This window comes from Myotis yumanensis, unplaced genomic scaffold (assembly GCF_028538775.1).
Source record: "Myotis yumanensis isolate MYYU_CA2020_CCGP unplaced genomic scaffold, mMyoYum1.0.hap1 SCAF_17, whole genome shotgun sequence".
In the NCBI taxonomy this organism is placed as follows: domain Eukaryota; kingdom Metazoa; phylum Chordata; class Mammalia; order Chiroptera; family Vespertilionidae; genus Myotis; species Myotis yumanensis.
The window spans coordinates 13,927,102-13,952,770 of record NW_027223768.1 but is presented as its reverse complement, the minus strand read 5'-3'; the positions used below and the strand labels follow the sequence as shown (position 1 = coordinate 13,952,770).

The 25,669-nt window shown below is 43.5% G+C and overlaps 3 protein-coding genes and 1 non-coding gene across 4 annotated transcripts; 2 read left to right on the top strand and 2 right to left on the bottom strand.

Moving 5' to 3' along the window:
- Positions 1 to 5,317: 5,317 nt before the first annotated feature.
- Positions 5,318 to 13,575, top strand: FCGR1A (Fc gamma receptor Ia). Its single transcript, XM_070396519.1, has 6 exons — positions 5,318 to 5,396; positions 6,026 to 6,046; positions 7,019 to 7,273; positions 10,586 to 10,831; positions 11,852 to 12,136; positions 12,897 to 13,575. Exons 1-6 carry the CDS (start codon positions 5,366 to 5,368, stop codon positions 13,073 to 13,075), a joined length of 1,017 nt encoding a protein of 338 aa, XP_070252620.1. The 5' UTR covers positions 5,318 to 5,365; the 3' UTR covers positions 13,076 to 13,575.
- Positions 8,992 to 9,182, bottom strand: LOC138996497 (U2 spliceosomal RNA). The gene has a single exon (XR_011468789.1). It is a non-coding gene; the product is annotated as a U2 spliceosomal RNA (small nuclear RNA).
- Positions 13,576 to 16,684: 3,109 nt separating the features above from the next.
- On the bottom strand, positions 16,685 to 20,494 carry LOC138995471 (histone H2B type 2-F-like). Its single transcript, XM_070395945.1, has 2 exons — positions 20,092 to 20,494; positions 16,685 to 16,821 (listed from the first exon to the last, which is right to left on the bottom strand). Exons 1-2 carry the CDS (start codon positions 20,466 to 20,468, stop codon positions 16,719 to 16,721), a joined length of 480 nt encoding a protein of 159 aa, XP_070252046.1. The 5' UTR covers positions 20,469 to 20,494; the 3' UTR covers positions 16,685 to 16,718.
- Positions 20,495 to 22,216: 1,722 nt separating this feature from the next.
- LOC138996219 (histone H4) lies at positions 22,217 to 22,604 on the top strand. The gene has a single exon (XM_070397191.1). It carries the CDS (start codon positions 22,224 to 22,226, stop codon positions 22,533 to 22,535), a length of 312 nt encoding a protein of 103 aa, XP_070253292.1. The 5' UTR covers positions 22,217 to 22,223; the 3' UTR covers positions 22,536 to 22,604.
- The last annotated feature ends 3,065 nt before the right edge of the window (positions 22,605 to 25,669 follow it).

Sequence of the window (25,669 nt, the reverse complement as noted above, 5' to 3'; positions counted from 1 at the left end):
CACATGCTAACCTGACAAGCTCAGAGGAGGCCTGCATGGCAGTCTTGCAAACTCAGAGACCTAAAATAACCACAAAAGATGGTCTGGAAATTAAATATTTAACTACAAACAGGTTATAATGGGTAGTTATGTCCTAGGCCAGTATTTTCCCTGACGAAGATCAACTTAGATCTTTACTGAGCCCATTTGTCTTTTTGCCCCTAAGATAACGTATCTGTGAGATGTCTGGGTAACTTGTAACTTCCCCTTTTCCCCCCCTGGACTCCTCAGGGCACAACCAATGGCACCAGGACATTCCCTCATTGTTATCAAGTTAATCATCAGTAACTGTTAACTAAGTTAAACTATCCTGTATCCATCTGTGTAAAAGAAGCATATGTCCATCATTTCACTTTTTAGCCCATCCCAGAGGTCTCTCCCCGGCCCCTTTGCTTTATCCCACCTCCTTAATCTGTTACCAATGAATTTCATGTAACCCACTTACGTATTTTCCTTTTGATGGTAAATTTATAAAAACAAGGTATGAACTCCCCATTCTCCAGAGCATTATCTCAATTCGTTGAGGTTCTGCTTCCTGGCATATGTCGACAGTTTGGCTCAAATAAACTCACAAAAATTCTTTACAGGTTTCAATGTGTGTGTGTTTTTTTTACATTAACAAAAATAATGATATGATCTTAGGAAATTCTTGAACTCTTAGACTTCTAATCTCATTTGTTTCATTTAGTCTCATAGACCATAGTTTTTGAAACTGTAGAGACCGGACTCAAGTGTGGGCCATGTTGGGGACTTCAATGTCTCTAAGATCAAAAATACCAACACTTGAATCTAGAAGTGAGTAGTGGAATGGGAAAAGATATGGTTATGACTTAGGAACCACCTCAATGCTCCCTTCCTTCCTTCCAAGACAGTGTTCAACAGAAAACCTTGACATAAACCACGAATTACACCTGTGTTGTAGCATCCTCATGGAGTCAGGTGCGAAGGAGGACGGTCAGAGGATCCAGTCTGGAATGCTCTCTTGAACAGGGCCTTATGGAGTTCTATCCTGATGTCTTAAATTGTAAAGAAAATTTGTTTCTTTTGACTACACAAAGCCTGCGCTCACCCTCTGAAAAGTCAGGAGATAATACAACACTTACTACCCCTACCAAGTGCTAAGCCATAAATGCTTTATTTCTTGCCTCTCACTACACCTCTATTGCCAGGAACAAATCTTCCCCAGAAAGAACCTGGCTTTGACTAAATTTCAGCTGCTTCCACTTCCACATGATAAAGCTGCTAATTGCCTGAGAAAAGACTCCTGAGTTGCAGTGCAGAGGGAAGCATATTTGGGTCAATTAGCAATAATTCTGTTTCTATTAAATCTTATAGTTATTATATCACTACTGCACAAAACCAGACTTGGTTCTAGTTTACGTCTCTGCACCATTAATTAACTTTTTGACGATAATCAAGTTACTTGACCCCTTTTAGCTTTATTTCTCAAAGATAAAATGGAGATCATAGTAAGATGTTCTCATCTAGGGAAAAATGTTGGAGTATTCCAGCCCTGTTTAGATGGATGACTCTACTTAAATTTTTGTTATCCTGCCTTTAAAATAAGTTTTGTTTTCACTTCCTGCTAAGAATCAGCCTAGAGGCTATTTCAGGAAGAGAAGTTAAGCTGTGGTGGCAAGAAACCAGTTACACTATGAGTAAAAGCCAACCTCACCCATGTAGACTGGATACAACCATAAAAAACAAAGTCACTGTGCAGGAATTTGCAAGGATTAAGGCCACGTATGTGCTTCTTATGATTCTCACAAGTGTAAGATTTTCATTCAAATAACTTTTCCCATGACAAAATTTTGCTGAGCCCATCAATCCACACCCACCTAACCCCTAGTATTTCGGTGAGCTGAGAGCTTTTGCAAGTTCAGAAAAACTGGTCTGACTTCCACAAACCTTGATCACAGAGTGAAGGTTACTTATTGTCTGGATTGTGGGGGAAGAACTGTAGTCACGAGAGTGGAAGCTTCCAGCTTCTTCAAACTGTCCATTTTACTCACAGCAACATTTCCTTACCAGCACTCCAATATGCCACCTCTCATTGGTTATTACAAGGAAAACATCACCACCATTTTCATCATTAATTCCTCAGAATATTGAGGGACAGAGCTATATTACTCACAGTAAAGTTCTTTTTTAAAAAAATATATATTTTATTGATTTTTTTTACAGAGAGGAAGGGAGAGGGATAGAGAGTTAGAAACATCGATCAGCTGCCTCCTGCACACCCCCCACTGGGGATATGCCCGCAACCAAGGTACATGCCCTTGACCGGAATCGAACCTGGCACCCTTTAGTCCCTAGGCCAATGCTCTATCCACTGAGCCAAACCGGTCAGGGCCACAGTAAAGTTCTTAGAGAAATTCTGGGTTATGTTGTTATAAAGAAGTTATTTTATTTTTTTGGCATATCTGTCCAATGTTGAAAGAATTGATAGTGTGCAGATAGCATATTCATAGATAGATTTGCCATAAGTTGAAATAGTTTGGGGGAAAAGGTGATAAAATAGAGGTACAGAAAACATTCTACACATTAGGATTCCACAGCTGTGAACTTTTGGTAATATTCCGTTGCCACTGCCGAGAGCATGGAATTGGTGAAAGGATTTTCCTCTATTTCATCTTGGTGATTATCTTTATAATTTCTTATATGAAAAACATATAAGATACACTTGTAGGAGAATCACTAAGAATAGATATAGTGTGTAAAAATTACAAATGACGAGAAGAGGGAAATGGAAAAAAGAAAAAATCGCAAACAATATAAAAAACTTAATTTAAAAAGTCAAGGAAATTTAAAACACTTATCAGTAACCAATAATTGAGACATTATAAATCCACATTTATGGGTTTGGCTAAAATAGTACTTAGGATAACAAAGAAACTCTTATGTTAAAAGTGAATACAGGCTAAAATTGATAACCTAAGCATGAAACTTAAAATTAGAAAAAGGATAGAAAAAAATCCAAAGAAAGAAGAAGGAAGATAATAAAGATAAGAGCAAAATAATGAAAATATAAAACCCAAGATACAATATATGTAATCTGCAAAGTTTAAAGTTGGTTCTTTGAAAAGACTAATAGCATTGACAAACTTCTGGTGAAATTTATGATAAATATAAGTGCAGAAATATTAAGTACAAAACACTAACAAGTCAAATCCATTAGCACTGAAAAATTTCTAATAAATCATGATAAAATTAGATTTACTCAGAAATGTAAGTTTTTTTTAAACAGCAGATAATCTATAAATATAATTAGCCACATTAATAGATTTAAGGAGAAAAAGTATCCTCTCAATTTTTAGAGAAAAAGCATTCAGTGAAATGATTTAGCAAACTTAGAAAGCATCATTTCCTAAAAAAATGTATCTTCCAAAATCCTACAGAAAATAGTCATATATGTATTGAAAAGGAAGAAATAAAGCTCTATAACAATTAAAGATAATATGAATGTCTACCAAAAAGACATGAGAATCTGCAATTAAATCATCTGGAAAACATTTTAAGTATTCTATATAATAAAAGGCTAATATGCAAATCGACCTAACAGTAGAACAACCGGTTGCTATGATGCACACTGACCACCAGGGGACAGATGCTCAATGCAGGAGCTGCCCCCAGTGGTCAGTGTGCTCCCACAGGGGGAGCACCGCTCAGCTAGAAGCCTGGCTCACGGGAGCACAGTGGAAGTGGTGGAGCCTCTCCTGCATCTGCAGCAGCACTAAGGATGTCTGATGGCACTAAGCCGTCAGTCAGATATCCCCTGAGGGCTGCTGGACTGCAAGAGGGGGCAGGATTGAGGGGACCTCCCACCAGGGCACGAATTTTGTGCACCGGGCCTCTAGTCTGGATATATAAAATCATTGCTCCCTAAATCAACTGCATTTCCATTACACCATAAGCAGACATTTAGAAATTACAAATTTTAAATTACCATTTGAATTAGCAAAGATCTCACACACACACACACACACACACACCTCTAAGAAGAAATCCCATAAGATCTGTCCAAGACATATATGGAGAAAACTATGCAACTTATGAATGCTATGAAAGGAACAGCAAAAAATTGATTAGATATACCAAATTTATTGTTTGAAAAACTCAATGACATAAAGATACAAATCCTCCCCAAATTAATTTACATATTAATGTTATTCTAATTCAAAGCCCAACAAATATTTTTAAATGAGCAGAAACACAAGAATAACTCTGATACTCCTGAAGATGGGTAAGTTAGAGAGACAGGCACTACCAACCGTAAGTTAAGATGTCCTGTAAAGCCTGTCAACAAACAGTCACTGCCACCAGCCCAATGCCTGTAGGGAGTGGCTATGGGGTTAAGCCTCGGACTGAGCTGTTGGCAAAGCACAAACAAGTCCCAGCTTAGAGGGCACAGCCCTCTTAGCATAATTAGGCTTGACCTTATGATGCTCCCTAGATCTTATCTGGGTAGCTAATGGGCTGGGAGGTGGGGGGGGGGGAGAGGGTGGGTGAGGGGTGGGTGGGGTGGGTGGGGGGGTGCAGCAAATGCTGCCAAAACAAGTGAAACTCACAAGGACATTGTAACAATGGTGACCACTACCTTGTTTACCTCTGGCTATAAAATAAAGGCTCAGCTTGCTGTCTGGGTCTCTCTCTGTGGCCTTAGCCAGGCACAGGAGATCCACCTAGACCCAGCTGATTTTCTTTGTCTGTCTTTTCTACATCCTTCACCGACCCCCCTCTGGCTCACCGAACCCTTGGCTGTGCTGGCACAGCATAAATGCCATCAGGAGTCCCCAACTTAGGGCGCAGTAAAAGGAGAGACTTTATTCAGGCAGGTAAACAGTTTGCAAACCCAGGAGGCAGCAGCCTCTGGTGTAAACTTTAAGTACCTCCCCTTAGAAAACAAGGAGGCCCACTTATATAAAGTGCCCACCCTGGTGGACTTTTGTAGGGATTAGCCAGGCTTAGAACCAGTTTTAAAAATGGGGATTTGCCGTATCCTAGCCCCAAGAAACATAATTAGTAGAAGGAGAATATAATCAGAACAGAATGTCAATAAAACATTAGACCTTCCCTTGGATTCTTAGAGATTCATTAGCCCAAAACCCAGACTTTCTAAGTAGGAAAGATAGGCTAAGAAGTGAGAGAAAGGGGAGAGCGTGCTCAAGAATTCTGGATGTATTTCCCAGAAAAGGAACATGATGAACATGGTCAGGAGGAGTAATTTCCTTCCTCTTTTCTAATCGTGGCTCCAGATCTCTCAGTAGAGTCTCTTCAGTGTCTTACATGTTACAGTTTTCACTGCTCCCACCACCTTGGGGAGAACATGTGGCTCTTAACAGCTCTGCTCCTTTGGGGTAAGTTGGGCTTAGAAAGAGGGTAACTAGAAGGGCACAGGCACTGGCTAAGGGAACTTGGGTTTTATTTTAAAAATATACTTTTATTGATTTCAGAGAGGAAGGGAGAGGGAGAGCGATAGAAACATCAATGATGAGAGAGAATCATTGACCGGCTGCCCCCACAGGGGGTTGAGTCTGCAACCCAGGCACGTGCCCTTGACCAGAATCGAACCTGCGACTCATCAGTCTGCAGGCCGACATTCTACCCACTGACCCAAACCAGCCAGGGCGGGACTCGGGATTTTTTTTTACTTTCTTTAGTATCCTAGCTAGAACTCATGAATATGGAGACGGCTATGTCTGTGCTTCCACGGTTTACTGGTGTTTATTATACCCTAAGGATGGGAAGAGAGTCTCTCAGGTAACATTAAGCCTGGAAGCATCATTTCAGAATAAAGCCCCATCAATAACCATCTGTTGATTGTTCAGTACCATTGGTACCTGATTTTGGGAAAGGAAGTAGAGAGAAACTAAAGAAACCTAAGCTGGCCCCTTAGAGTCTATATTAATTCTGTCTCTCTAATCCTCCCTTCCTGCCATCTTCCGCTGATGAGCTGATGATATCTCTGTTGTTTGGTCTCTTACAGCTCCAGCTTGTGGGCAAACACGTGAGTAATGTCTAACTCAACTTCTCTTCCTCTGGCACATTTCTGCTTCCAAAAGATCGGTTTCATTATCCTAAAGAAGAGAGTATGGCGAGAGGATAGAAAGGAGAAAGATTTATAAATTACATGAAGTCCTCAATATTCAGAGTATGATTTTGATAAAATCCTGGTTTGTAAGGTTTCTCGCTAAGATTTTCTAAATGAGCCCTGACCTCTGAACTAAGTGCCTAAGAAGCAGGAAAGGGCCAAAATTGCAAACATACAGAAGTAGTTCTGCTGGGTTTTGCAATATCCCCCAAACTAGTCCCTTTTTTTGAGAAAGTGAAGGTGTTTTTTTCTTCTCAGAGAGAAGCAAGCAGGCACTAGAGCAGTGGTTCTCACCTTTCTGGCCCTTTAAATACAGTTCCTCATGTTGTGACCCAACCATAAAATTATTTTCGTTGCTACTTCATAACTGTATTGTTGCTACTGTTATGAATTGTAATGCAAATATCTGATATGCAGGATGGTCTTAGGTGACCCCTGTGAAAGGGTCGTTCGACCGCCAAAGGGGTCGCGACCCACAGGTTGAGAACCGCTGCCCTGGAGGCTTTGAGGTGGGGCGTTTGAACCTTGATTTCCAATATAGATGCTAATTAAGGCTTGAAATGAACCCTCAGAGACAATATAGTAAATCGGCTCCAATCGAGTTGCACCAGTTTAAAACCCTGTTTTACTGTTTACCAACAGTGATTAACTAAATTGGTCATTTAATTCTCAGGAACCCAGATCAGCAACACCCAGATTTAATAGCGAACAGATCCCTCTGCAGCTAGGTCTGGACATTCTTCATGGCTGGCTTTTGTAGGGTTTCACTTGCCTGTTTTACAATCTAAATATACATTTTTTCCTTGCGCGAGCCAGAAAACCTCACCAGGTCTGCAGAGCCTTGCCTTTTACTCCGTTTGTTTGCGTTTTTGTTCCCCCCACAAACAGACACTGCAAAGTCCGTGATCACTTTGCAGCCTCCGTGGGTCAGTGTATTCCCAGGGGAAAGTGTAACCTTACGGTGTGAGGTACCCCACCTGCCTTGGGACAACGGGACACGGTGGCTTCTCAACGGCACAGCCATTGAGCCCCTGACTGCCAGCTACATCATCACTGCTGCCAGCGTCAATGATATTGGTGAATACAGGTGCCAGAGAGGGGTCTCAGTGCCAAGTGACCCGGTACACCTGGAAGTCCGCAGAGGTAAGTGTGGCATGGAGGAGGAGCACTGGAAATTATGGCTTCCTTTGTGTTTTCTCCTTTTGGGATGTCGTGTGTGTGTGTGTGTGTGTGTGTGTGTGTGTGTGTGTGATTGTGTTGGTTTATCTGAATATGAGTCTCAGCTCTATGTGCCTACCAGGTGCAATAAAGTCAAGATAATGAAAAGATCACATTAGAGTTCTTTAACTGCGTCCCCAAAGCACCCCAACCGGGGCAGGTGTGAGTAGGGTATCTAGAGTAAAACTCACCCTACGATTTTATCATTATTCAAAATTATCTAGTTTTCTTGAAAAAATGTTATACCTGCCCATAGCAAATGATACAAATTTGGAGAAATGTACAAGGACGAACAATAAAGCCTCCCTTCCACCCCAAACTCCTAGTCCAGCAGTCAACTTCCACAGAAACAAAATTGTTAATAACATAAACTTAAAAGAAAGTGGTTGGTAGAATGCTCTATAGACTATTCTACACCTTACTTTTATTACTTAAAATACTGTGAAGGTCTGTTTGTATTAAGAGATCGACCTCATACTTTTAAATGTCTGCCACAAAGCTGTGCTATAATTGATTGAACCATTTTCCCTAAACTTCTAGTGTTTCCATTCTTTGCTTTTACAAGCAATGCTGCAGTAAACATCTTTATACAGATCATCTGGGGCATAATAAGATAGTATCTTGGACATGGAATTACTGAGAGACTTTAATCATTAATTTTTAAATTTTTTTTTTTACTGCTTGATGAATAGAAACAGATAAAACCCTACCTTCCGCTTTAAATCTGTAAGAAGTTTCTACTTGTCAAGAGATGGAGACTGCAATACTCCAGAGGGCAAAATGTTTCATTATTCAGGATAAACCGTTCAAATGGGTTATTTAGTTATTCAAAAGCATTAAGCTAAAACTTCTGTGTGATTGATAGTGCAAAGGTGAACCCATGCTGGTGGCAGAATTAGATTTCTGTGGACTGGACTGCTTTTGGAGGAAATGTGGTTCAGCTAAATGTTGAGAATGTGAGAGGAAAAAGCTCACTGTTTCTCAAGTCTCTTCGGACTCTAGGAATCAGTTCCTATACTGGAGAGGTGAGGGGAACTGGCAGCTGCTTAAACAAGAGACTTCCAGTAGTCCCAGCAGAAGCAGAAGTGCTTCTTAGTTCAGGTGACAAAAAAAATGAACTAGGGCTGAGTAGAGGTCATTTTCTTTGCCTCTAGAATCCCCAGTGTTGGTGGCTTATTGAGAATGGTATATCCATTCCCAACGTGGATTCCAGGAACTGCTGTAGATGGGTCCTGCTCAGCCAGCAGGAACACAGTGCAGGAAGCTGGCAGCTCGGTCTGCGGCTTTCCCCGGAAACGCAGAGTGTATGAGAGGCCCTGTTCAGCAGTGGCTGTTAGACCGTGACTATGAATTGGAGCCCAATTAACCCCAAAGAGATTTCCTTGGCAGGTATTTTACATTTTATATGATATTTTAATGTGAATTTCAATATACAATAAACCTTCAGTGTGTACCTTAGTGAATTTTCACCCAGATAAGTGTTTTCAGAATCACAGAAACTCCCTCTAGTTCATTTCTAGTCATTACTCCCAAATTGACTTCTAACACCATAGGTTTTCACCTGTTTGTTTTTTTTTTAACTTCATATAAATGGGTATAGTATGTATTCTTTGTGTGTGGCTTCTTCTCCTTCTATTTTTTTTTGTGTGTACATCGTTCCCGGAGGTTCTGCAGTACCGGGATGATGCGTGGAGTGGATGGAGCAAGCTCCTATACCATCTCCCTATCCCAAAAATACATTTAATATAAGGTCCTCAGATTGAGGACGTATCAGGTATTAAACCGATAAGAACAGATACTACACTTAATCTTAGCCAAAAGGCCAAGAATCGAATGTGTCTGGCTTCTTTTACTCACGTTGATTGTAAGATTCATAAATGTTGTAAAGTTGCAGTTTATTCTCATTATTGTATAATATTCCATATTTATCCATTTTATTCATGGACTTGGGTTGTTTCTAGTGTGGACCTCTTACAAATACTATTAATGTGGACATTTTTTGTACATTCTTTTGGTGCACATATATACACATACTTGTTGGGATATGCCTAGGAGTGGAATTGCTGGGTCACAGAATATGCAACCTTGCTTTACCAAGGTAGTTAGGCCACATCACACCCCCAGTGTGAGAGCTGTGGTTGTTCCTCAAGAGTAGGTGTTTTCTGTATTTTTCACTGGAGCCTTTCTGGTACATGTGCAGTGGTATCACACTATGATTTTAACGTGCATTTCCCTGATGACTAATGATATTGAGCATTTTCCACGTTTATTATTTATTTGGATATCTTCTTTTATAAAGTATCTGTCTAGTTTTTTTGTCAATTAAAAAAAATGGTTGCCTGCCTTTTCCTTATTGACTTGTGGGAGCTCTTTATATATTCTGGCTACGAGCCCTTTTTCAAGTGTAGCAAATATCTTCCCCTCTGTGGCCTGCCTTTTTGCTATGTCATCATGTTGTTTCCTTTTGCAATGAGCAAAGGTTTTTAATTTTACTACAGTACAATGCATCAAGTTTTTTGGCTGATGTTCTCTATACCTTATTTAAAAATGTTTGCCACAATTAGTCCGCAATGGAAGATTTAATTGCAGTTATATTAGCTCTCAGTCACTTCCACTAAATCTGTGTGTGCTGAGACCAAGAGAATAGAGCTGGTTCGTGGACCCAAGTCCTAATTCTGTGGTTTAAAATGAGCGTTCCCATCCTACTGCAAAGTGATAAAAATAGGGAGAAGGTGTTTGTTTTTTAAAAATATATACATATTTTTATTGAGTTCAGAGAGGAAGGAAGAGGGAGATAGAAACATCAATGATTAGAGATAATCATTGATGGGCTGCCTCCTGCATGCTCTACACCGGGGGTCAAACCTACAACCAGGGCTTGTGCCATGACAGGGAATTTAACCGTGACCTGCTGGTTCACAGGTCCACCTCAACCACTGAGCCATGCCGGTCAGGTGAGAGAAGGGTTTTTGAATAGAAATGCCTACCACGTAGGATAAACTGTTTCTGTCCCAACCAACTTCTAAGATCTGAAAAGGGGAGATAGCAGGGGCTGTATACAGGGCTGCAGGTAAAAATTACTTTTCTTCCCAGCAAAGCTAAAGATATTTGAGGAATAGGAGATAGGCTTCCGATTCAGCAGGGCTGTAGGTTGGAATGTTCAAGGAGAAAAAGAAAGCTCTGGCTTCCTTGTATCTCTGCCACTGTGTATGTATATGTTGGGTCCACATTTTCCAGATTGGCTACTGCTCCAGGTCTCCAGCAGAGTCGTCATTGAAGGAAAACCTCTGGCCCTGAGGTGTCATGGGTGGAATAATCAGAAGGTGTACAATGTGCTTTTCTACCACAATAACAAGACCTTTCAGTTTTCTTATCGGAATTCTGAATTCACCATCCCGAAAACCAACCTGAGTCACAGCGGCATCTATCACTGCACGGGAAACAGGCACTTCACATCAGCAGGAGTATCTGTCACTGTGGAAGGTATTGTATCTGAACAATCACAGATCTATAGTCTTAAGGACCAGTGAAACCATCATCAATCATCCCTGTAATTTGCAGGTGAAGAAACTGAGCTCCAGGGAGGTAAAAGGCCTTACCTAGAGGCCACGAGACGACCAGTGGCTGGGTGGGGGACCAGAACTGAGGTTTCCTGGGTCCCGGGCCATTGCTCTTTCCAGCATACCATGGTGCCGCTGTAATAATCCCAGGAGCCAATGTCAAGGCCAGGGCATAGTGAACCATTTCATCAATTTTATTTTAGTTGTAAGGAACAGAGACTCACTCAAGGTAGGCAGGGAGTTATTAGAAAATAACCCATGGAATCTCATAAAAGCTCCGTAAGAAACAGAGGCCAGGAAGACATTGGGACTTAGTTATACTTTCCATCTCTCTCTCAGGGAAAACGGCCTCTCTGGTTCCACTTCTTTCTGAACCTCTGCTAACTAATTAGCTTCCTGTTCCAGTTACCTGTGGCCTTTGTTGTGACTCTTTAATGGCCTTTCATCTCAGTCCTCATAACCACTGTCTGAGAAAAAAAAAAAAAAGGGCAAGGAATTATTGTCCTCTGTGGTCGGCAAACCGCGGCTCGCGAGCCACATGCAGCTCTTTGGCCCCTTCAGTGTGGCCACGAAGTTTCAATCGCACTGTACGTGCACGCCTGCACACGGTATTTTGTGGAAGAGCCACACTCAAGGGGCCAGTTTGCTGACCACTGGCCTAGATTATCATTTGAGACACTGAACTGGCTAGTGTGTGGGTGTGTCCACAATAAGTAACAGTCAGGGAAGCATGAATCATGTAGAGGATTTTCCCCAGTAGGATGTGAGCAAGCTGGTCACTATATCTATGAGGAAACCCCCAGAATGCCTCTCTGCTGGAAGTGGGAAAAATTATGTTTGATGGACGCACTCTCCAGGGGCAGGTTCCCAAAGGAGGAGGGGGTGTATCTTCTGCAAAAAGAACCTTGACTCCGAGTCAGGTAACTGTCAACATTTTCTTTAGAGCTTTTTCCAGCCCCCGTGCTGAGAGCATCGCCTTCATCGCCCTTCCTAGAGGGGGATCCAGTCAACCTGAGCTGTGAAACAAGGGTGCTCCCACACAGCCCTCTGGTGCAGCTCTACTACTCCTTCTACGTGGCAGATAAGACCTTGGTGAACAGGACCACGTCTCCTGACTACCAGATACTGACTGCGAACAGAGAAGATGCCGGGTCCTACTGGTGTGAGGCTGCCACAGAAGATGGAAATGTCATCAAGCACAGCCTTGAGTTGGAACTTCAAGTGCTTGGTGAGTGAGAACAATGGGAACTGACTGGCACAAAAGATGCTTCCTTTTCTCCTATGGGACCGAGGTCTGTTTCAGGGGATTCATGGCCCGGACAGGACAAACCTATGAACAGGCCTTTCCACCCTCGATTCAAAACTTCACTATTCTCCTTATAAACATCATTGCATCCCCTCCCCTCCCCTCTCCTTCTCTTCCTTTTATTTCCTCCTTTCTTTTCTCTCCTATATTTTCTCCTTCTTTCTCTCTCTGCCCCCCTTGTCTCTCCCTCTCTTTCCCTGACAATCGAATCAGCAATATATAGAGTTCCTCCTATCTATTGTGACAGGTTTTGGAGTACAGTTCTTACTTGAAGGAGCTCACATGGTAGGTTGGCGGCTGGGGATTTTGTGGATTGCACATAAATCCCCAAATGTCTATATCTGGCTGAGGTCAAGGGATTGTGAGCTCCAGAAGAAAAACTCCTTGGGGGGAAAATGTTTATCTTCAATCCAAAATCATTTCAAGCATTATATAGAAATAGCAGTTGTCTCTGTCCACTGACAGGGCCCTGGCAGTTCTGGTCCTATGAGGAGCCTGCCCCTTGTCCGTACGCCATGTAGCCCAGCAGGAGCCACCTCCAGCTCCTTCCTGCCCCTGAAATGATCAGTGTCTCCACTGGGGACAGGCATAGCAGGTCTCAGCCAGCCTTGTCTTCCACGTAACTCAGTCAGATCCCTCTGGTTTCTGAATGGCATTTCTTCTTTGTCATTTTCTTTGACAGGCCTCCAGTCACCAACTTCTGTCTGGTTTCATGGTCTGTTCTATCTGTTAATGGGAATAATATTTTTGGTGAACACTGTTTTGTGTGTGATAATACATAAGAAACTGCAAAGGAACAAAACGTGGATTTTAGAAATTCCTTTGGACTCCGATTACGGGAAGAAGGTAACTTATCGTTGAGAAGATAGACATTTAGAAGAAGAGCTAAAACAGCGGGAACAAGAACAGCTACAAGAAAGGACATTCCAGAAGCTCCAGGAGCAGCAGCAGCAGCTCAGTGGGTGCCCATAAATCAAGGCAGTCCCTACCTCTTCCTCTTTGTGTGACCATTGGGGCACAACACCCAAAAGTTAAAAGACACTAGAACTGAGTCCCATGGCACCTGACCAACTCTTAAATAAAGCAAATAAATGAGCTGACTTCAATGATGATAAACTCGGAAATTTTATAATTTGATGATTTGATGTGAGACCTCCTCTAAAGCAATCTTTAAAAACTAGAAGTCAAGGCCGAAACCGGTTTGGCTCAGTGGATAGAGCATCGGCCTTCAGACTGAAAGGTCCCGGGTTCGATTCCAGTCAAGGGCATGTGCCTGGGTTGCGGGCACATCCCCAGTAGGAGATGTGCAGGAGGCAGCTGGTCGATGTTTCTAACTCTCTATCTCTCTCCCTTCCTCTCTGTGAAAAATCAATAAAATATATTTTAAAAAAATAATAAAAAAAATAAAAAAAAACTAGAAGTCAAGTGTAACCTGATTATCCTATTAAGTATTTTGAGCAATATTCCTGGGGACAGGGTGAAAAGGTAAGTCTTTTGCACATGTACAAGAGATTAAGCCAGAAAGAGACAGAGACAGAGAGAGAGAGAGAGAAAGAGAGAGAGAGGATATGAGGGATACAAGCAGGAATAGTAGACCAAAAAGGAAATATAACTTGCAAATGACACTGTGGAAATGAGAACTCACATCTCTGTGGGGCTCAGGATGGTTACTTGATACCTTTTCTTTAGCGCACCAGCAGGGAAGGTGTCCATACATCTTACAGGGATATAAGGGAGTAACTCATGAGAAATGGGCGCATTATTTTTGCCTTTTCATTTGAGGCTTTCTCATAACCTCCGTGTCCAGAGATAACCAGGGTTCTTGCTTGTCTGTCCTCTTTCCCTGCGCTATGGAAAAGCAGAATGTAACGGCTGCTTTTCCTAATAAATTAAATGCAGAGCTCCAAGCTTGGCACTGCAAGGAGAAGCTTCAAGTAGGGAGGGCCAGTGACATCATCAAGTCCCAATTCTTACTCCCAGATTTACTTTATCTTCCTGATTTTCTGGATGAGTACGAACTAGCTTCAAGATACACTGCTCTGACCATGGCCAGCGTGGCTCAGTTGGTCGGAGTGTCATCCTGGGCACCGGACAGTTGCTAGTTTGATTCTCTGTCAGAGCCCACACCTAGCTCGTGGGTTCAATCTCCGGGCGCGAGGCAACCGATCTCACATTGATGTTTCTCTCAAGCCTCTGCCCTCTCCCTTCCTCTCTCTAAAATTAAGATATGCTGCTCTCTCACTTGGGCTCTATTTTTTGGATACAAAATGTTTCCCTGCTACTCCACAGCACAGCTGAAATAAAACTGAAATATGTGAATACGACTTAACTAAGGCTCAGAAACACACACACACAAAAGGGTATAAACAAACCTATCAACATAATTCTAAATTATTTGGTTGAAAAAAACGTAGCCTATCAGCCAAACAAGGACACATTCCTGCCTTGCCCCTGGTCTGGCTCCACCGGACAAGGCTCACCTCCAACACCCACCACCTGGAAGCACTTTCGAGCAGCTTGGGACGCAAAGCGGATGGAAGAGCAGCTCAGTCCCCTGCTTCCCTCGCCTGTGGACAACGAGAATGTCCTCTCCCCTTCACTTTCAGAAAAATGTATGATAATTATCATCTCCATAGAAGCCCAATGACTCCGACATTTTTATTAAAGGATATGGTCATATATGATAGCTGAAGTTTCATAGATTGCACGGAAGATTCTGTCTTGGGGACCAGAGAAACAGAAATGAGAACTGCAGGAAAGAGGCCTGCAGACACTCTGCAGGGACCGTGTGCAGGGACCAGCCCGAGGAACTGGGAAGTGGCGCCGGAAGTGACAGTCACACGGAGGGAGCGCGCGGCACCCTCACGGGGAGGAGAATTCCAGGGAAAGGGCCCTAGGCCTGCTGATGCCGCAGCTTCTAGGGGCGTTGGCGGGGCGCGGGCGGCATCAGCAGGGCGGGCAGAGGAAAGCAAGAAAGGAAAGTGCGTGCCCGAGGCCCCCGGTACCAAAAAGAGCACCCCCCGCTGAGCGGGCCCCACCTCTCGCCGGGGGCGCCGGTGTGAGACGCTGGCTCCGCCGCGGGAGGAAGGAAGCATCGCGGGAAGCCCAAGGCAACGGCTGCAGCCTCCGGGCCGCGGAGCTGAAACGCCCTCCCTGGGCCAGGGCGGGAGGTGGGTGGGAAGGGCGGGGGCGGACGGGGGATAGAAAGGGGGCCAGGACCGACCCGCCTCCTCACCGACCGGCGGCAGCGCCACCCCGCGCCCGCCTGTAGAAGCTGCAGCCTCGGCCGCCGCCTCGCGCGCGCGGGGGCTGCTGGGAGGCACGGAGCGCGCGGGATGAGCGCTCCGCCCGCCCGGACGCCGCGGAACCCCGGCCTGGTGATCGCAGGAAGGGGAGGGGCGCTGCCGGAGGACCGGGCCCGGGGAGTGACCCGAGAAAGAGGCGGCAGGGAGATAGCGAGATGGCGGCAAGTACCGACCGCCTTCCTGCTGTTCTTCCGCCCTCAGAGCCGGGAAGGGACGCGGCTGCCGGAAGCAGCAGGCCCCAGTGCAGGGAGCCTCCAGGCTCTGCAAAGTCTGCTCCGAAATGCATCGCGGAACCCCGGGCCTGCACCCTCAGGGACCCAAGGCCCATTTTATCCCGACGACAGGAGGTCCCAGGACTGAGAACAGAACCCTGGAGGGGACTGACTGATGCAACTAGGAGGGAGGAGGGTGGGTTTGGGTTTGGGGGAAGGAGGTGAGTTCTTTCTGAGCTGTCAGATTTAGCTGGGCTTGCCGGGGTCTGTTGGACCTACCACGGCTTCATTGGAGAGGCTCTTGGGTCCACTCCCCAGGGCGCCCAGGCCTCAGTTCCACACTCCAGAGTAGACAGTTATGGAGAACAGGCAACTGGTTAGGAGGAGGGCGGGTCAGGGGAGGGTAAGGGGTGGGAGGAGGATTTGTTCCTCATGTTTCAGGCCCCCTAGGGAGAACCCTAAAACTCATTCTATGACCACTGGTGCTTCTACAAGAGTCCATTGTGTTCTTAGCCCCAGGAGGAATCCCCAAAGTAGGATTCCTAAGAGAACTGTATATTAAGCTTTGGCAAGATGTTAAAAAAATAAAATAAAATGCTGGAAGTTGAAAATCTGGGCTTTTAGGTACAGACTTTGTTAATGCACATTAGCAGTAAAATGGGAGCCAATAAAGTGTTGCTGCGCTTCCTTTATTCCTCACTCCTTGCTTTCTTTTTAAATATGGGGTCAAAACCCCCAAAGCGTAAGTAAGCAGCTCATCTTCATGCCTTCCCCTTTCATCTCCATATCACACTAAGCACTTATTACTCCTTACCCTTAGAAAGGATAGGAAGTAAATTGTGGAGAGGGAGCATAGCTAAAGGGAGAGATTCCCAAACATGTTACGTGAGTTAATGGAGGTATAAAGTCTCTAAGAACCACTAGAAAGAATTGGCTTACACATTCTGGAGAAATACATTTCCCAAATGTATTCTCCGATAAGATAATTTAGTTTTGAGGAAGCACTGACATGATCCCCAGGGAAACAGCAATCATCTGGAGTCTGGCTGTGACTTTGAGGCCCACTTCTTCTGGAAGGGCAGAATAAAGCCTTGAAGAGAAGAAATAGGCATTTACAACAGGTTTGTATATTGTGACCCATAACATCTTTTATCATCTTGATCAATTTATATAATATAGTCTCTCCCCTTAAGGTCTGATAAAACTGTCTGGGTCTGCTTTTTAAAAAAAGTATTATTTAATCCTCAGGTGGGGACACGCTGAGAGAGAGAGAGAGAGAGAGAGAGAGAGAGAGAAGGAAACATCAAAGTGAGAGAGAAACACTGATTGGTTGCCTTTCGTAGGCGCCCCAACTGGGGATCAAGCCTGCAACCAGGTATGGGCCCTGACCAGGAATTGCTGGTTCAATTGGTACATGGGAGGACACTCCAACCAACTGAGCCACTCGGGCCAGGATTAAGGGTAGATATTTGACTATCTTTTCAGTTTCTCCTATAGCTATATTTTATTCAGACAGTCTATTTTCCTTAAGTCAAATTTGATCATTTGTAAATATTTTGTTTATATTTGCAAATATATCAAAATATACAGTTTCAGTATTTTCTATATCTAATGCTGCTGTAATATTTCTCTTTCAGTACTCAATTAACTGAAGGATTAACCCTTTAATTTTCTTTTTAAAGAACCAGATTTTGGTTTGTTTAATTCTATTTTAGGAGCATGGGAAAGTATGATCTATTCCATTGATTTCTGCTTCTTTCTTAATTCATTTCTTCTACTTTCCTCAGGTTTTGTTGTTCCTTTATCAGCTTTTAAGTTAAAAGCTTAATTCATTACTTTTAATAGTTCTATTTTCTCATAATTATATTTTAAAGCTATGATTTTTCTCTGGTCTCTTCATATAGGTTTTAATTTATATAGTGCTTTATTTCTAAAAAGTATTTAATTTTATTTTGATATCTTCTTTAACTCATATGTTTCTCCCTGATAGTATAGGTCAAGGAGAACATTTTCAATTATTTCATTACATTATGATTAGTAAATATGTCTTGCATGGTTTCAGCTTTTTCAACACTTGTTGAACTTTCATTTTTCATTTCCCACATGGTCAGTTTCCACCAGTATTCCATGTGAATTTCAAAATAATGTATTTTTTTCTATTTTAAATATGGTTATGATTAATCTTGCTAATTACATTCTTCAAATCCTCTATATCCTCAACAATTTTAGTTGACTTGATCTAATAATCCCTGAGAAAGGTGTATCTATGTTAACAATCACCATTGATTAAAAGTCTTTGTATGTACAATTCATGTTAGTATATGCATGTATATGTCTAAGTTAAGTACAAACAATTTATGATTACTCCTTACTGGATTGCTGCTTTGGGGAATTTGAAATATCCTTCTTCTAGTGCTTTGTATACATAATACATATATATATTTTCATGTATACTAAAACCTATGCTTTTCTAAGAACTTCTAGAGTAATAATATGTATATTCTCTTTCTGAATATAATATCATGTAAATTTTACTAGTTTATTTCTCTTCATCCTCTCTGGGCAGAATCACTGGCTGGGCAGAATCTTCTTATTCTTGCTGGAGTATAACTCCAGAAATCCTTCCATAAGTGTTTTAAGTGCTACCTACACTTAGATGATAGTTTTATTGGATATAGAAATTTAGTTTCAAAATTATTTCCCCTAGATTTTAAAAAACATTGTTTCATTATCTCCTTATATACAGTGTCCCCAAATGAGAAGTCTGATATAAATTTGATTCCTATTTCTAAGAATTTTCTCTGGGTGTTTTCTCCTTAACTCTTGTGTTCTGAAAATTATCATTATATCTGTGGTGAAAGTTGTTTTAATTCATCCTTATATGCTCAGCATTTAATGGGACCTTGCAGTCTGATACTGGTATATTGTTGTACTTGAACCTACCACCCTCAGATCAATTTGGTTTTGGCTATCAGTCAACAAACTTTCACTGAGAAGCTTGTTTATCTCTTCTCCCCCTCCCCCCTTTTTAATGTTTTTATTGATTTTTAGAGAGAGAGGAAAGTAGAGGGAGAGAGAGAAGAGAGATACATCAAGGTGAGAGCAAAACATGGATCTGCTGCCTCCTGCACGAGCCCCAACCAGGGATGGAACCCGAAACCCGAAACAGGCAACCTATTAGTGCATGGGACAATGCCCAACAGGCACTCGGATAGCCTTTGTGGAAGATCCCAAGTACAAAAGACAAAACAAAAACACCTCAAAAAACCCACACCACAAACACTACGAAATTTTAAAACAATGAAAAAGAAGGTAAGGAACAAGGCTGCACAGTTCACAAAGCTACACGATTATGAAATCATTGTGTAAGGAACAAAACCTTAAGAGAAAAGGAGAAACACTTCCTTGTGAAGTAGAATGGATGGGAAGGCTTATAGAGTAAGATGTATTTTTTTAATCCTCACCCAAGGATATGCTTTCCGAGAGAAACATCGATGGGTTGCCTACCATATGCACCCCGGCCAGAGGATCAAACCCTCAACCTTTTGGCGTACGGCGACACGCCAACCAACGGAGCCACCTGGGCACGGCCAGAGTGAGATTTCAGTAAGATTTCAAAGGATTAGCAGGTTGGCAGGGTTTGAATAGTCTAGAAAACAACTGAGAATACGATAACAGAAGAATGATATAACAAAAGCACAAAGAGAAATTTAGGATGTTATCAAGTATAACACTGGTGAAAATGAATAATTGAAGTTTTGGCCAGATGGTAGAAGGCCTTTATAGTTTCAGGACAAGGAATTGGGGTTTAATCCTAATGGACAATTAATGATAGCTTTTACTAAGTGAGCAAATTGACAATGCTGTAACATTTCAGAAGACCTTGAGAAACAATTTCCCTATTCCTCAAGGAGAAGGGAGCAGAGCCCCTGGACTTCAGGGTCCTAGCTGAGACCAGATAGATTTGATAGCTTCACTGGGTAGAGGACAAACCAATAAAGCATGTGGCTTTATTGGGTAAAATGGGTTAAAGACGATTAGAAGCTAATTTCCTCACTTATTGAGTAAAATTTCCTACCATGAAATGTGCTGTATATGACTGCTTTCACTGGAGATTTTTATTTTTTAAAATATATTTTTTTATTGATTTCAGAGAGGAAGGGAGGAGAGAGAGATAGAAACATCAATGATGAGAAAGAACCATTGATCAGCTGCCTCTTGCACACCCCCCACTGGGGAACAAGAAGCTTACCAGCCTCGCAACAAGTGCTTACAGCTGCTTTTCCAACAACTGAAGTGGCTCTGAAAAGAGCCTTTGGGGTAAAGTGGTTGTTCTACCGGGTCTCCTGTGCGTTCTTACTTGGAGCTGGTGTACTTGGTGACAGCCTTGGTGCCCTCGGACACGGCGTGCTTGGCCAGCTCGCCGGGCAGCAGCAGGCGCACGGCCGTCTGGATCTCCCGGGACGTGATGGTAGAGCGCTTGTTGTAATGCGCCAAGCGGGACGCCTCGCCGGCGATGCGCTCAAAGATGTCGTTGACGAAGGAGTTCATGATGCCCATGGCCTTGGACGAGATGCCGGTGTCCGGATGAACTTGCTTCAGCACCTTGTACACGTACACGGAGTAGCTCTCCTTGCGGCTGCGCTTGCGCTTCTTCCCATCCTTCTTCTGCACCTTGGTCACAGCCTTCTTGGAGCCCTTCTTGGGAGCAGGAGCAGACTTCGCTGGGTCCGGCATCTTCGGGAGGAAACACCGCTCACGAATTGAACCAACCGCGATTACCAGCGTGTTGGTTGCGAGCTACTTATAGGGCCGATATGCAAATGAGACTAGGACAGTACTGCGTTTTCATTGGTTCATTTCCAACAGTGACGTCATAGAGGCAGAGCCGGTGTGAATAAGACGCTGCTCATGCTCCCTCAGTGGTTATTAGAACCAAACCCTTGCGAGCCAATCAAAATGTCCTACTTCACCTAACCAGGAAGTTATATCAAGCGGTAGTTTCCAGTTTGGGATCTGTTTTGCTGTTGCCTTTCCCATATCTTGTAGTCGTGTGTGGAAGAGATTTGCAGCGCCAGCTAAATACAAGTTAAACTTTCTCTTATTTTTCCGTCGTTTCGTCCTGTGCTTTGTGGAAATCTCTTTTGATTTTTGGAGCAATACCTTAGCTCACATTGGAACCGCCTCCCCCGCCCCCCAGGTATTCCCCAGACATTCCCATTTCGGTTTACGCCACCTGTGTTATGCAGTGAAAATACTGAATTAGAAATGGGATTTATGTCGTTTTCAAATACAAAGCAGGAAAAGGGGTCCTAATTTTTTAAAGAAAACTTGCCTCTACTCCCTCCAGTCCTCGGGATCTTTCACATCTCAGGACTCGGCACAATGTCTCTTAACCCCCCACCTTTTTTTTTTTGACGTGACAAAAGCGTGCATTTAATTCGATGCTTTGCAGATACATGACTACAGCTGTGTGCATGGCTTGGCTTTGGGATGGTCCCAGCTGTTTATTGTTAAAGAAGAAATTAAAATGGAGCCAACAAAATGCAATTAAGGAAAAACAACAACCTTGAGACACAGGGGCCCGACATGCTCTGACTAGGAAGCAGGCAGGCCCCCACCTTCCTTTTTAAAAATGAGTTAAAATCCTGGCGAACTACCTGGGAATTGAGCATTTTGCCTAACATCCGGCATGATTCCAGGAACCAGAACGAGTTGAAAGCTAGCATTGGGAATTACTTATGACCTTCAAAAGGCGCCGCCAATTTGTGTTCAGATTTGTAAAACCACCTCTGAATATATTGTGAACGGCTGGTAGCCGATTCTACCCTTTTTCAAGTTTTTAATAAGAATGGTGTTGCAGGCTTGAAGTCAACCAGCAATCTTGCCTCTGCTGTTCCGTCTAGTCCCGGTCAGCAGGCCAAAGGACATTAACTGACAAATACGAGTACACCCTCTGCCCACAACACCGGTGTACGATGCGAGATGGCTCAGTGGGAAGGTGATACGGTGCTTTTCTAAAGATGGGCGGCTGTGAAAAGAGCCTTTGAGGCGTCTCCTTAAAGCTGTCCGCTTTAAGCCCGCTCCCCGCGGATGCGGCGGGACAGCTGGATGTCCTTGGGCAAAATGCTCGATCCCCCGGTAGTTCGCCAGGATTTTAACTCAGAAAGACCTTTCCTCTTCGCCTAAATTTAACTCTTCGGGGGAGCCCAGACGACTAGAAAACGATGAAAACAGCTGTGGAATCCGGAAGCCTGGCTTTGGAATCTGAATTCTCCCGGGACAGTGGCAGGTGATGTCCGTGGGAGGGCGGCGTGGGGCGTGGAGAAGGGGGTGGGACACGTAGGAAAGAGGAACGGGAGGGGCGGGGACAACCTCGGCTGCTTCCCGCCCGCGCGCTTGAGGTTTTCAATCTGGTCCGATGGTCTTGTATATTAAGGCCTGAGCTGGGCCCACCCGGATCAAGGCTTGTGTTTTCAGGTCCTAGTAACGATGTCTGGGAGAGGCAAGGGCGGTAAAGGCTTAGGCAAGGGTGGTGCCAAGCGTCACCGCAAAGTCTTAAGAGACAACATCCAGGGCATCACCAAGCCCGCCATCCGGCGGCTCGCTCGGCGTGGGGGTGTCAAGCGGATCTCGGGCCTCATCTACGAGGAGACGCGGGGGGTGCTGAAGGTGTTCCTGGAGAACGTGATCCGGGACGCCGTCACCTACACGGAGCACGCCAAGCGCAAGACGGTCACGGCCATGGACGTGGTGTACGCGCTCAAGCGCCAGGGCCGCACCCTGTATGGCTTCGGAGGTTAGACCTGCTGCGGCCTCACGTGCACCAATCCTAAAGGCCCTTTTTAGGGCCACCCACAGAGTCCTAGGAAGAGCTGGACACTCGTTCGGGCAGTTTGGATAACTGCCTTTGCCACTTGGGGTTAAGTGCGTGTGTGAGGGGGGTGGTAGGGGGGAATGGGAGTACTGCCTGAAGCACTATCCGCATTTTACTAAGACCTTAAAATTTGGTCTTTTTTCTCAATTCTAAACATTATTCTCCAGGTTAAATCATTTGTTTATTTAGCGTGTTATTTAGTCACTGGGTCCAGCTGTGGAAAGTGGAAAATGACAAGGTAAAGTTGCTCTACATTCTCGCTACAATTGTTTGATCAAGATGGGAAGGTAGCCATACACTTAACAGTATTTGCACGACAATTCTGTTCCTCTGGTGACTTTTGAGCCTCTTTAATTGGTGCTTCACTTCCCACCTCTGCAATGAAGGGAGTGAGCCCGGTGGCTTTAGGGACCTGGACACAGGCTGGTGTTTTGTGATGCTACACTGCTCTCTTGAAAAGGTGCAAGTGCAAGAGTTCTCGCAAAGTTAAATCCAGTCATCAATCATCCAAATACAGGGTGGGGTGAAAGTGGGGTTACAGTTGTTCGTATAGAAATCAATCCAGTAAGAAAAAATTAAAGAACAAACGTGTGCTAAACTGTAAACCTACTTTAACCGTACCCTGTATGTTACTAGTGCAGTTGTGAAATAATTGGCAGTTGTCTAACCAGTGTATGAAAATGTTCTTGGTTTCCTGTGTTGTTTTTTTCAATAAAGAGGCCCCTCGTAGGGGTTTGCTGTACCTTGCATGTTTTAGATTTTCATTTTTTTGGTACTACATTCAAGAAAACTTGTCAAGGACCTATGAGATACTTGTCTTTCAGTGACAATATTGTGAAGATACAGATGCAGAGACAATATGCTGTAAAAGCAAACTAATAACCTTAATGTCTTGAAAGCAAGTCTTCAAGTAACAATTCAGTCATGTGACTTCTGTAGCTTAGAATGAGAGGCCTGTGGGCACATACCCACCATCAATAAAGAAAGCACAATTGAATCACCGAGAAGGCAAAAGCTATTTATTCTATATTAGCACAGTAAAGAATACAGCTTGTCATTCTCTGTACTGCTTCTAAATTTTCTTGATTTGAATTGAAATGTACACCCATACCTCTAATTCTTAAGCCCAAGTTTTGCAGTTATTACATTTTCAAGTAAAGACTTTCTCTGCATTCTATGCTCATAAGTTTACAGCTAAACTTAGTATATATATAGTGAAGAGGAAAAAAAACTCAGTTCTCAAAAGAAAAACCAGCTATTGCTTTATTGGTCTCTACATTTGACTGTTGTCAAACACTTTGAAGGGAACTAGGTTTAAAACATGGGGCTTGGCAATGGAGATGTCAGCAAGTCTACTGGCCCCCTAGGAGCTAATTAGAATGGGGAAGAAAAAGAATACATAAAATACATGCATACCTACATGCATATATACTTCTATGTATGGTTGAATACCACGTGGCAGCATATTCAGTATTGCTAGAGCCACCTCTCACTGACACCAGAGAGGTGTTATCAGTCTCCCCCCAATCCCACAGTCAGATAGGGCTGTCCCCAACCTCAATCCTTGTCTTCTCATATAAATGAATTTATACGAGAGAACTTGATTGAATTGTAATTAAGCCAGTATATTAAATCAAGAAACATTATTAAAGAAGCAAATTTATACATCTGGCTTATGAAGTGCCTCCAGGCTCTCAGAGAATCTGAAGAGCAAGGTGGGTGGGGGTCCAAGGGGTTCTATATCCTCCTGTCTGTAGGTCTCAGAATTCCTCTGCTGGTATAGATTAAATTCTCAAGGTCTCGTTCTACGTTCTGTGGCCTTTCCAGAATTCATGAGAAGCACCTGGCAATTTTACCTTGCCAATCCTTGAGACTGCTGGCTTCTCTGCTTAGGGCAGTGGTTCTCAACCTTCTGGCCCTTTAAATACAGTTCCTTATGTTGTGACCCAACCATAAAATGATTTTCGTTGCTACTTCATAACTGTAATGTTGCTACTGTCATGAATCGTAATGTAAATATCTGATATGCAGGATAGTCTTAGGCAACCCCTGTGAAAGGGTCGTTCGACCGCCAAAGGGATCGCAACCCACAGGTTGAGAACTGTTGGGGTCCAGCTCCAGCGGGTCCAGGGGTTCCCCAAAGGTGTGGACGGAGTCGGTGAAGAAGGAATGACACGAAGACAGCGTTCAGTTGATAAGCATAGCCAGGTTCTCTTTTTATTGTCCTGGTACATCGGTGTTTATACCATTTGATCCTATAAGCATGCCTCTATAATCACATCATGATATGTTTTGGGTAACCTTCTACAATCCCTTGTTTCATTTCCATAGCGTCTTTATTATTATTATTATTCTATTGCTTAAAGTATTACAAAGAGCATTACATATGTCTCCTCCCCCCCGCCCCCCGCCCTTGACAATTCCATAGCTTCTTATCTGACCTTTGCCAAAAATCCTGTCTCTATCTAGTTCTATTGATTTTAATCTTGTCTAGGTTAATCTCTGTGTTCCATTATAAGGGCTATTTCAAGGTCACTATTCTACTGCTCTACTGATAAGCTACCAGGAGGTGACTGAAGGAGATTATCCTACCCAGTAAAGGTTATGTCCTCCCAGCCTCGCTGCTAGCCTTCCCTGGGACTGCCCTGTGTCGATGGGTCTCCAGGGGGTATAGGCTTTGGTGCTTTCCCTGGTGGGCAGACCCCTGGGGATGTGGGCCCAACAAGTCCCAAATTTATTTCCAAGAGTCTTAGTCCAAGTTCTTCATAAGTAGTACATGGTATTTCTGTAACACTAGGGGGTTTTACTGATTTATTTTCTTCCTTAGTCCTGTTAATCCCTAACTCCAGGGAAAAATCCGCACCTGGGGAAACAACCTTTCTCAGGGAAGTGGTTCTGGTTAGAGAACACATAGCGCTAAAAAAGGGGGAGCAAACATATTAAGTACAGTATGCTGTATACGCAAGGTCCCTTGAAACATATGCTGTGCAGATGTTTCTTCCCTGCAGCGACTGTGTCAAGCAACAAGGATGGACCGGCCTCCGGCAGAGAACCACTGGCT